General features: G+C 30.4%; 1 protein-coding gene across 29 annotated transcripts in view; it reads right to left on the bottom strand.

Annotated features, from left to right (window-relative positions):
* The window catches only part of LOC139514726 (serine/threonine-protein kinase mig-15-like), a 92,474-nt gene that overhangs the window by 45,319 nt on the left and 34,096 nt on the right, over positions 1 to 13,059 (bottom strand). For 13 of the 29 annotated variants that reach the window (XR_011662674.1, XR_011662671.1, XR_011662668.1 and 10 more), the window contains one exon: positions 12,755 to 12,781. The exons of the other annotated variants lie outside the window; for them this stretch is intronic. Coding sequence is in view for 7 of the 13 variants with exons in the window: in XM_071304338.1 (XP_071160439.1) it covers positions 12,755 to 12,781 (27 nt within the window). In the remaining 6 variants the exon portion in view is untranslated. The remainder of the gene's footprint in view (positions 1 to 12,754; positions 12,782 to 13,059) is intronic. 29 annotated transcript variants of the gene reach the window in all.

Raw genomic sequence — 13,059 nt, 5'->3', positions numbered from 1 at the left:
GGACTAACATTCTTACAATCATTCCGTACAGACTGGATACATTAAAACCCTTTCCCTTGTTTTGGAATGGCTTAAGGACTAACATTCTTACAATCATTCAGTACAGACTGGATACATTAAAACCCTTTCCCTTGTTTTGGAATGGCTTAAGGACTAACATTCTTACAATCATTCAGTACAGACTAGATACATTAAAACCCTTTCCCTTGTTTTGTCATAAAAAGTTACAGTAGCCTGATGTAATTTTTTAAATGTATAATGAAGACAATAAATCATATGGAGTTAAATTGATGTGTGATGGCTTATTAAAGTATCTACTTCCTACAGTACCTAAACATCTAAGGTTTTATACTGATATCAGACACCATTTAATGTGTTTTATACAAGGATACCAGATCAAACACAGTAAAACAGGAAACCAGACAGAGAATTAATAGAGGTTCAACACTTCTATCTGTCAAACATAAGTAAAGCAGTAATCAAACATGTGTCTGACTATCATAGTTACATCAGACTATCATAGTTACATCAGACTATCATAGTTACATCAGACTATCACAGTTACATCAGACTATCATAGTTACATCAGACTATCACAGTTACATCAGACTATCATAGTTACATCAGACTATCACAGTTACATCAGACTATCATAGTTACATCAGACTATCACAGTTACATCAGACTATCATAGTTACATCAGACTATCACAGTTACATCAGACTATCATAGTTACATCAGACTATCACAGTTACATCAAACTATCACAGTTACATCAGACTATCACAGTTACATCAGACTATCACAGTTACATCAGACTATCACAGTTACATCAGACTATCATAGTTACATCAGACTATCACAGTTACATCAGACTATCACAGTTACATCTGACTATCACAGTTACATCAGACTATCATAGTTACATCAGACTATCACAGTTACATCAGACTATCATAGTTACATCTGACTATCACAGTTACATCAGACTATCACAGTTACATCAGACTATCATAGTTACATCAGACTATCACAGTTACATCAGACTATCATAGTTACATCAGACTATCACAGTTACATCAGACTATCATAGTTACATCTGACTATCACAGTTACATCAGACTATCATAGTTACATCTGACTATCACAGTTACATCAGACTATCACAGTTACATCTGACTATCACAGTTACATCAGACTATCACAGTTACATCAGACTATCATAGTTACATCAGACTATCACAGTTACATCAGACTATCACAGTTACATCAGACTATCATAGTTACATCAGACTATCACAGTTACATCAGACTATCACAGTTACATCAGACTATCACAGTTACATCAGACTATCACAGTTACATCAGACTATCACAGTTACATCAGACTATCACAGTTACATCAGACTATCATAGTTACATCAGACTATCACAGTTACATCAGACTATCACAGTTACATCAGACTATCACAGTTACATCAGACTATCATAGTTACATCTGACTATCATAGTTACATCAGACTATCATAGTTACATCAGACTATCATAGTTACATCAGACTATCACAGTTACTAGTTACATCAGACTATCACAGTTACATCAGACTATCACAGTTACATCTGACTATCATAGTTACATCAGACTATCATAGTTACATCAGACTATCATAGTTACATCAGACTATCATAGTTACATCAGACTATCATAGTTACATCAGACTATCACAGTTACATCAGACTATCATAGTTACATCTGACTATCATAGTTACATCAGACTATCACAGTTACATCTGACTATCACAGTTACATCAGACTATCATAGTTACATCAGACTATCATAGTTACATCAGACTATCACAGTTACATCAGACTATCACAGTTACATCTGACTATCATAGTTACATCAGACTATCACAGTTACATCAGACTATCACAGTTACATCAGACTATCACAGTTACATCAGACTATCACAGTTACATCAGACTATCATAGTTACATCAGACTATCACAGTTACATCAGACTATCATAGTTACATCAGACTATCACAGTTACATCAGACTATCATAGTTACATCAGACTATCACAGTTACATCAGACTATCACAGTTACATCTGACTATCACAGTTACATCAGACTATCACAGTTACATCAGACTATCACAGTTACATCAGACTATCACAGTTACATCAGACTATCACAGTTACATCAGACTATCATAGTTACATCAGACTATCACAGTTACATCAGACTATCATAGTTACATCAGACTATCACAGTTACATCAGACTATCACAGTTACATCAGACTATCACAGTTACATCAGACTATCATAGTTACATCAGACTATCACAGTTACATCAGACTATCACAGTTACATCAGACTATCATAGTTACATCAGACTATCACAGTTACATCAGACTATCACAGTTACATCAGACTATCACAGTTACATCAGACTATCATAGTTACATCAGACTATCATAGTTACATCAGACTATCACAGTTACATCAGACTATCATAGTTACATCAGACTATCACAGTTACATCAGACTATCATAGTTACATCAGACTATCACAGTTACATCAGACTATCATAGTTACATCAGACTATCACAGTTACATCAGACTATCATAGTTACATCAGACTATCACAGTTACATCAGACTATCATAGTTACATCAGACTATCACAGTTACATCAGACTATCACAGTTACATCAGACTATCATAGTTACATCAGACTATCACAGTTACATCAGACTATCATAGTTACATCAGACTATCATAGTTACATCAGACTATCATAGTTACATCAGACTATCACAGTTACATCAGACTATCATAGTTACATCAGACTATCACAGTTACATCAGACTATCACAGTTACATCAGACTATCACAGTTACATCAGACTATCACAGTTACATCAGACTATCACAGTTACATCAGACTATCACAGTTACATCAGACTATCATAGTTACATCAGACTATCATAGTTACATCAGAAATAAAATAAAAAAAACTTCTCTTTTCTGTCAACAATGATTAGTAATAAAAGAGTCAAATCTGGTTTAAAATATAAATACACTTAAAAACAGACTTCTTCAAGGTTAGACTTCACACATCTTTACTATACAAGCTTACATGGATACAGATTCTCAATGCTACTAAATATTCTTCAAAACTTTTGAGGCTGCTCTTCTGAACGTAGGCTTATTATATTATATTTGTTGGACAGTCAAATTACTTTTATTCACCAGTAGGATGTGAACATATGAATGCCATTAGAACTTTTAGATATTAAAGTCTTTAGACATGAACTAACAAATGAATGCCATTAGACATGAACTTTTATATATGAAAGTCTTTAGACATGAACTAACAAATGAATGCCATTAGACATGAACTTTTAGATATTAAAGTCTTTAGACATGAACTAACAAATGAATGCCATTAGACATGAACTTTTATATATGAAAGTCTTTAGACATGAACTAACAAATGAATGCCATTAGACATGAACTTTTATATATGAAAGTCTTTAGACATGAACTAACAAATGAATGCCATTAGACATGAACTTTTATATATGAAAGTCTTTAGACATGAACTAACAAATGAATGCCATTAGACATGAACTTTTATATATGAAAGTCTTTAGACATGAACTAACAAATGAATGCCATTAGACATGAACTTTTATATATGAAAGTCTTTAGACATGAACTAACAAATGAATGCCATTAGACATGAACTTTTATATGAAAGTCTTTAGACATGAACTAACAAATGAATGCCATTAGACATGAACTTTTATATGAAAGTCTTTAGACATGAACTAACAAATGAATGCCATTAGACATGAACTTTTATATATGAAAGTCTTTAGACATGAACTAACAAATGATTGCCATTAGTCATGAACTTTTATATGAAAGTCTTTAGACATTAACTAACAAATGAATGCCATTAGACATGAACTTTTATATATGAAAGTCTTTAGACATGAACTAACAAATGAATGCCATTAGACATGAACTTTTATATATGAAAGTCTTTAGACATGAACTAACAAATGATTGCCATTAGACATGAACTTTTATATATGAAAGTCTTTAGACATGAACTAACAAATGAATGCCATTAGACATGAACTTTTATATGAAAGTCTTTAGACATGAACTAACAAATGAATGCCATTAGACATGAACTTTTATATGAAAGTCTTTAGACATGAACTAACAAATGAATGCCATTAGACATGAACTTTTATATATGAAAGTCTTTAGACATGAACTAACAAATGATTGCCATTAGTCATGAACTTTTATATGAAAGTCTTTAGACATTAACTAACAAATGAATGCCATTAGACATGAACTTTTATATATGAAAGTCTTTAGACATGAACTAACAAATGAATGCCATTAGACATGAACTTTTATATATGAAAGTCTTTAGACATGAACTAACAAATGATTGCCATTAGACATGAACTTTTATATATGAAAGTCTTTAGACATGAACTAACAAATGAATGCCATTAGACATGAACTTTTATATGAAAGTCTTTAGACATGAACTAACAAATGAATGCCATTAGACATGAACTTTTATATGAAAGTCTTTAGACATGAACTAACAAATGAATGCCATTAGACATGAACTTTTATATGAAAGTCTTTAGACATGAACTAACAAATGATTGCCATTAGACATGAACTTTTATATGAAAGTCTTTAGACATGAACTAACATATGAATGCCATTAGACATGAACTTTTATATGAAAGTCTTTAGACATGAACTAACAAATGAATGCCATTAGACATGAACTTTTATATGAAAGTCTTTAGACATGAACTAACAAATGAATGCCATTAGACATGAACTTTTATATGAAAGTCTTTAGACATGAACTAACAAATGAATGCCATTAGACATGAACTTTTATATATGAAAGTCTTTAGACATGAACTAACAAATGAATGCCATTAGACATGAACTTTTATATATGAAAGTCTTAAGACATGAACTAACAAATGAATGCCATTAGACATGAACTTTTATATATGAAAGTCTTTAGACATGAACTAACAAATGAATGCCATTAGACATGAACTTTTATATATGAAAGTCTTTAGACATGAACTAACAAATGAATGCCATTAGACATGAACTTTTATATATGAAAGTCTTTAGACATGAACTAACAAATGAATGCCATTAGACATGAACTTTTATATATGAAAGTCTTTAGACATGAACTAACAAATGAATGCCATTAGACATGAACTTTTATATGAAAGTCTTTAGACATGAACTAACAAATGAATGCCATTAGACATGAACTTTTATATGAAAGTCTTTAGACATGAACTAACAAATGAATGCCATTAGACATGAACTTTTATATATGAAAGTCTTTAGACATGAACTAACAAATGATTGCCATTAGTCATGAACTTTTATATGAAAGTCTTTAGACATTAACTAACAAATGAATGCCATTAGACATGAACTTTTATATGAAAGTCTTTAGACATGAACTAACAAATGAATGCCATTAGACATGAACTTTTATATATGAAAGTCTTTAGACATGAACTAACAAATGATTGCCATTAGTCATGAACTTTTATATGAAAGTCTTTAGACATTAACTAACAAATGAATGCCATTAGACATGAACTTTTATATATGAAAGTCTTTAGACATGAACTAACAAATGAATGCCATTAGACATGAACTTTTATATATGAAAGTCTTTAGACATGAACTAACAAATGATTGCCATTAGACATGAACTTTTATATATGAAAGTCTTTAGACATGAACTAACAAATGAATGCCATTAGACATGAACTTTTATATGAAAGTCTTTAGACATGAACTAACAAATGAATGCCATTAGACATGAACTTTTATATGAAAGTCTTTAGACATGAACTAACAAATGAATGCCATTAGACATGAACTTTTATATGAAAGTCTTTAGACATGAACTAACAAATGATTGCCATTAGACATGAACTTTTATATGAAAGTCTTTAGACATGAACTAACATATGAATGCCATTAGACATGAACTTTTATATGAAAGTCTTTAGACATGAACTAACAAATGAATGCCATTAGACATGAACTTTTATATGAAAGTCTTTAGACATGAACTAACAAATGATTGCCATTAGACATGAACTTTTATATGAAAGTCTTTAGACATGAACTAACAAATGAATGCCATTAGACATGAACTTTTATATGAAAGTCTTTAGACATGAACTAACAAATGATTGCCATTAGTCATGAACTTTTATATGAAAGTCTTTAGACATGAACTAACAAATGAATGCCATTAGACATGAACTTTTATATGAAAGTCTTTAGACATGAACTAACAAATGATTGCCATTAGTCATGAACTTTTATATGAAAGTCTTTAGACATGAACTAACAAATGAATGCCATTAGACATGAACTTTTATATGAAAGTCTTTAGACATGAACTAACAAATGATTGCCATTAGTCATGAACTTTTATATGAAAGTCTTTAGACATTAACTAACAAATGAATGCCATTAGACATGAACTTTTATATATGAAAGTCTTTAGACATGAACTAACAAATGAATGCCATTAGACATGAACTTTTATATATGAAAGTCTTTAGACATGAACTAACAAATGAATGCCATTAGACATGAACTTTTATATATGAAAGTCTTTAGACATGAACTAACAAATGAATGCCATTAGACATGAACTTTTATATATGAAAGTCTTTAGACATGAACTAACAAATGAATGCCATTAGACATGAACTTTTATATATGAAAGCCTTTAGACATGAACTAACAAATGAATGCCATTAGACATGAACTTTTATATATGAAAGTCTTTAGACATGAACTAACAAATGAATGCCATTAGACATGAACTTTTATATATGAAAGTCTTTAGACATGAACTAACATCGTATTGTTGCCATATCTGTCATTACCATTTATAAACTTTAGTTATTCCATCTTTGTTTTTAAATGGGGAGACCACAAATAAATCCCCTCATTTATCATTTATACATCAGAGAAAGAAATCAATAGTTCGATTTACAGCATCCATTGGCACCTCATCTTCTTCAAACAAAAACACCCCTCCATTCTAGAAAGAACCAATATTTGTTTATCTGAGTCTGATAGTTATCAATGTTCCTATCTATCCAATAAAACAAGAGTTAGTCTGATAGTTATCAGTTCTCCTATCTAACCAATAAAACAAGAGTTTATGTGAAGATAAGGTTGTATTTTGTCACCTTAGTTCCCATTATTTTGACAGTTTATACAGACAAATCTTTTAAACTGCTAATTGCTCTGATATTTCATTATATTTGTTGTTGACTCTTGGTTTACCAGTTCACCACTGACGGTGTATTTGTCTTTATATTTCACCCATCCAAATGATAATAAGTTTGAAATGATTGAGAAATGTATTTTCAGATGAAATGTTATTGAGTAGTGCATCCATATAAATGAAGCCATTAATCATTCATTTTTTAGATAATGATTGGTCTGATAAAACTTTTCTGCACCAAATTGAATTAGAACTAGAACCTTTCTTCCTTCACCAGACTGAGAAAAAAAAACCTTATTCACCCAGACTGCAAGAAACCTCTCTAGCACCAGTATAATGCAGAGTTCTGATTCATACAAAGAGTCACTAGAAACCCCTTTGATTATTTCAAAATAAAATATACATTTACATGTACAGTAAAGCACTTAGATGGTTGATTCTCCTAAAACACTGCAAGTTGTATCCTTAACGTAAAATTAAGAACAGTTGTCAATTCATCATTGATAGAGGAAATAGTACAAGTTATATTTGTTTAATTGGTCCTTTACAAAGAAGAATCACTTAGTGTTAAGTGACCCTTGGTGTAGCTTTGTCTCTGAGGGCACTTATGAAACTTGAAGACTGCAAAGTAGGCAATAAACAGTGTAATAGTGTTTTTCAATAGTCAGCCAAATAACACAAGAAAGCTTTTGCATGAAAGTCTTCAGTGTATCACCCCTTTTCTAAACTTAAAACTAAGCTTATTCCCATAGGCCAATATTCTGACCCATTTCTAATCGAAATAAACAGAGTATTCAACTGTATTAATCATTCAGAACTTCAGAATTTCTTGGGAAAAAACCCTTAATTAAATTTAGATTTAATAATGAATTGATTTATAGAAACAAGTGGTACCTCTGAGGACTTTGAAATTCACAATAAATTGAGTCAAGCTTGTTTTCCATGTGACCTGGACCAACTGACTAATCTTATCAACTTTTACAGAATACCAAGCAAAACAAATGTCAAATAACTAAATGTATATAATAGTAACAAAACTTAACAAAGGCTATTTTATATTTACATGTGTTGTACTATTACACATTCTTTTATATAATTTGATAACCTTAAAAGTATTTATCCAAAATTAAGTGATAAAATTAACTTTCTTGAATCAATTATTGCATGTTGTTTATACTTTGTCCCAAATCTCACATTTCTATACTTAAGTTTCACTTTTCATCTTCAACCAGAAAGTGTTTTACCCTGAAGAGTGTAATATAAGTTTTCCTTTGTTCAAAAGAACATTTTTGGTATTTGATACTTTTATTTTGTATGATAATTTCGTGCATCTAGGCGATATAATTGTTGTGATAATTACTGGTATTTTGTGTGGTTACAAATAAATGACTTTCTTAACCTGACTGATGACTTTCTTAACCTGACTGATGACTTTCACTGACAAAGCTTAAGAACAATTACTAAACTATGCTTTAACAATTCTAACTAGCATTTTACCACACCATGGTCTATATTTCTCTTACATTATTTCAGCAAAATACTTTGGCACAGTTATATATCTATAATATTAGTAAATGTTGCGATGCTTATTATAGTATATTTTTCTAGTATCTATTTCCTATCAATAATCGGAGGAATTCAAGTAACAACGAAAAAATACGAAAGATTTACAAGGTCACTTTTTCCAACTTTAGTTTTCACTAAACAGAATTATATTGTAACAAAATCTCCTTAGAATGCAAATGCGTTACTGTATTTTTGGAGTGGTAATTAATATATATTTATCAATAAACTACACATAACAAACAGAAGCTGTTTTTGTCAACTGGAACGTAACTTTTCATTTTCTTAATAAGACTTTTATATAAGAACAAACAAAGCGAGTTAACAATGATTAAAAGTATAAAATAGTCATAGATGTACTACTTAAAGAAAATGAAAAACTTTAGGTTGCACTTTGTAAATACGCCTCTTTTGGGGAGATTTAGAATATTCATAGAAAATTAATTTGTTTACATACTGGTTCCCAGTTATGATCTCTGTGTTTCATCTCATAGAGACATAAATTGGGAATGTTACCAGTAAATATACATGTGCAATTTGTTTATATTGAAATCTGTGGTCACCATTTATTCGAGGTAGGGGTAGTTAAGAAAACTAGTGTTAGTTTAAACTGTTAGAAGTTCAGGGCATATAAACGTTGAAAATATGCCGCACAGTCCTACATTTTGACCTTTGAAAAAAATTGTAGTGCATATGAACTTTCAATTCTAGGATAAGATTTTATTCAAAACTTAATAATAAAAGTGGTACAGCTTTAGCCGTAAAAGGAGTTCCTATGGGAAATTGCATTGTCAATATTTACAGAAATGCAACCTTTATGGCTTTAGCTTTGAGAAAGATGTTTTCAATTAAGTTAAAAAGCAATGTATGTAATCATCCATTCTCTTCAGCTATAATTGTGGTAGTTTTCTCTTGAGAAGCAGAGAGTCTTAGAGTTATTACTGTGTTACAACCAAGAAAACATAATTCAATAAAATATTAATTTATTGTCCTTTTCAGTGTTCTTGGCTCATCATCATATGTCACCGAGGTTTTTGTTTCATTACAGGAATTCTAATTTCCCTTAATTTATTATCTTGTCTCCATTTTCTGCTTCCAATTTCATTTACTTCCATGAATCATCCCAATCAACCAGAAGATTGTGTTTCCCTAGCTAATCGCATATGTAATTAAACACTCAGATGTCAGGTCTCAATCATGCCAATTCAACCATTTTGTTGCATGTTTTTCATTGCATTTATGGACAAAATTCATTACAAAAAGAGCTTTTAGAAATGCCCTATCATGTCTATTCATTGGAATTCACAGACAGAATTGAAGAATTACTCATTTCAAGTATTTTCTTCAAATATAAAAAGGAATTTGACATGCACATGACAAGTTTTATAAAAGATTTTCAGATAATACAATTTTTAAGTCTTCCAATGATTATCAAAATAAAAATCAATTAGAAATAACACATCATGTGTACTTATAAGGCCAATCTTTATTTCTGACCATATGTGTACTGTTAGTGCACCTTTGTTTCTAACCATGCAATATGCATTCTTAATGGCAGGTCCTTATTATGCCCATTTCTCTTTTACTCATAGTTAATGACAGACTGACCTCAACCTGAAAACTTAATGTTGAACCACAGACATTTGCCAGCCAGAAACTTCAGACCCTTGTAATCTATAGTCACTTGTCTTTAGTAAATGTATAGTCATTGAACAACTGCCATATGCCAGACAGAAACTTCGAACCCTTATAATCTATAAACAAAATAACTAACTCTTCTACTTTCTAAAGAATTAAGCTTCACACAGCTTTACGAAAGTCATTTTTAAGATGAACTCGAATAAAAAAACACATAACAAATATCCTATCTAGACATTAAGTAAATCTTTCTTCATTACATGCTTGGCAATTATACACAAATATAAGACCTACTTCACTAAAATTACCAAAGTCACTTCAAACTAAGAATGAAAATTGGTGCAATAAAGCTATGTTAAATAATTGAGATAAATAGTTTCAAGCACCTGCTCAGCTAGCCTCAATAATAACACCAGTGTTACAATGATAAATATCCTCATTTTTTTTTCACATTAGGTCCCCAGATACAATGTGTTTTATCATACCAGATAATTGACCAAAAAAAAACATTATTCAATTGACACTTTTTCATTAAGTCTGTTTTCCATGATAAAAAGACTTTATTTAGGGAATATTTAGATACTGAAAGTACTGAAGGTGACAGGGGAAATTCCTGTGTTAATATTCGGAACAAACTGTGTTACTGACAGAACTAAAGAATCTGTATTGAAAATTTGTCATTGTCCAATTAGTATAATTATCATTGCTTCTACTCCTGATCTCATACATACATGATACTCAACAGTATTGTAGCATTTTATTTCTTAGTAGTGTAGTGTCAAGCACTTGCACAAATTCTATTAAAAAGATTATAAATCGATCAATAGCCGTTTAGAAGATTTTTAACAAAAACACTTCTTTCCTTTTAGATTGTGGTGTAAAGATATTTTCCTTTAATCTTGTTAACACCTGATATCACACCTGGGCATAATATTACCTGTGATTCACCTATTACAATACACAACAAAATAATTTATCATTCATAAAATCATATGTATTGAGAAATCTCTTATTGTCTCCACAAACAATGGCTTGTCATTTTGAATGCAACCAAAAGACATATTTCACCTGCTTTTAAATTATTAATGTTATATCTAAAAAGAAGTTTCCACCTACTCAGTGACAATTTTGTATTAAAAAAAGTAAAAATCATTTGTTATTTTGTTTTGGATGAATGAGAGGAAAAGCTGGTAAAATACAAGCTATAATTTTGTATGCTGATTTAAGAAGGGTGACTGAATCAAAGGTATAAATAATGATGAGGTTACCTCCCCCTTGACAATAAACTATAGTTTCCTGACACAAAAGACCATCAGAGAAATTTATAATTATATGTTTAAACTTAAATACCAACATATAAATTACAGTCAAGGTTAAAATTACAGGCGATAAAAACACATTACTGTCTTTAAAAACTTGTCAATTGTAAGTTTTACAGCAGCATGGATATAACTGTGTTAACATCGCTTAATAAAGTTACATAGCCTCTAGTACTTAGATATATATATCCATATAATTGTATCAAACTAACAATGTTTTACATTGCCTATACATAACATATGATAAACATATGATATGCCAATCCACTATTAAAGCAATAAAATATTGTGTAAGTGTAAGATAATCCCTGCATTAAATCTTTGTGGTGAATCAGAATAACATTTGTATATAAAAAGTGTATATCAGGACATGCAGATGTCAATCTTGGTGGCTGTGTCTCACATAATAATAAGAGAAGATAGATGCAATTTAATGTTTCACATGCCTCTGTAGTATCACTTAGGTTTAAATATTTGGTCATTCAAATGTAATGATCATAAAATTGAGAATATAGTATTTCTAATAATGCAAGGGGGACAACTACAATATATTTTTTGTTCTTATTTCATGCTTTGAAAATTGTATATATTGGGGAATTATCAAAAAGTGTTGATCCTTGAAAAAAAATATAATTATCAACATTAATTATATGCAAATAGTTTTCATCCCTATATCATGATTATGTATAGTCCAAGAAGAATTTTTCTGCCATATAATCAGTGGGGATTATGTATAGTCCAAGAATAATAATACTGCCATATAATCAGTGGGGATATATGTATAGTCCAAGAATTATATTACTGCCATATAATCAGTGGGAAGACAACCTTACATTCGACAAGAAATCAGCAATATGGATTATGTCATTATATCACTTACCTTAAACCAACTAAATGATCTTAAATGCTAAATTAAAATAAAATTTTCCTTTCATACATTTTTTGTATCTTTTTTTCTGTACAAATTTGGTATATACTAGTAGACCATTGTCAGCATGCTTCTCCAGTAGTAGTTATACTATGTATGACATCTCTTATTTTGATTAGGCATGTAAATACCATCTATGCCTACAATGTGTTGGGAGACAGTTCCACTCTTTATATGATCAACAACTTGGAAGGGGTTGATAGGTGACTAATTGGCTGTAAAATTAATTTTTGAGCTTATCCTATCAAATTTATCAG

Source organism: Mytilus edulis, chromosome 3 (genome assembly GCF_963676685.1).
Source record: "Mytilus edulis chromosome 3, xbMytEdul2.2, whole genome shotgun sequence".
Classification (NCBI taxonomy): Eukaryota; Metazoa; Mollusca; class Bivalvia; order Mytilida; family Mytilidae; genus Mytilus; species Mytilus edulis.
The sequence above is the reverse complement of the archived record's forward strand: the minus strand, read 5'-3'. Positions and strand labels throughout refer to the sequence as shown.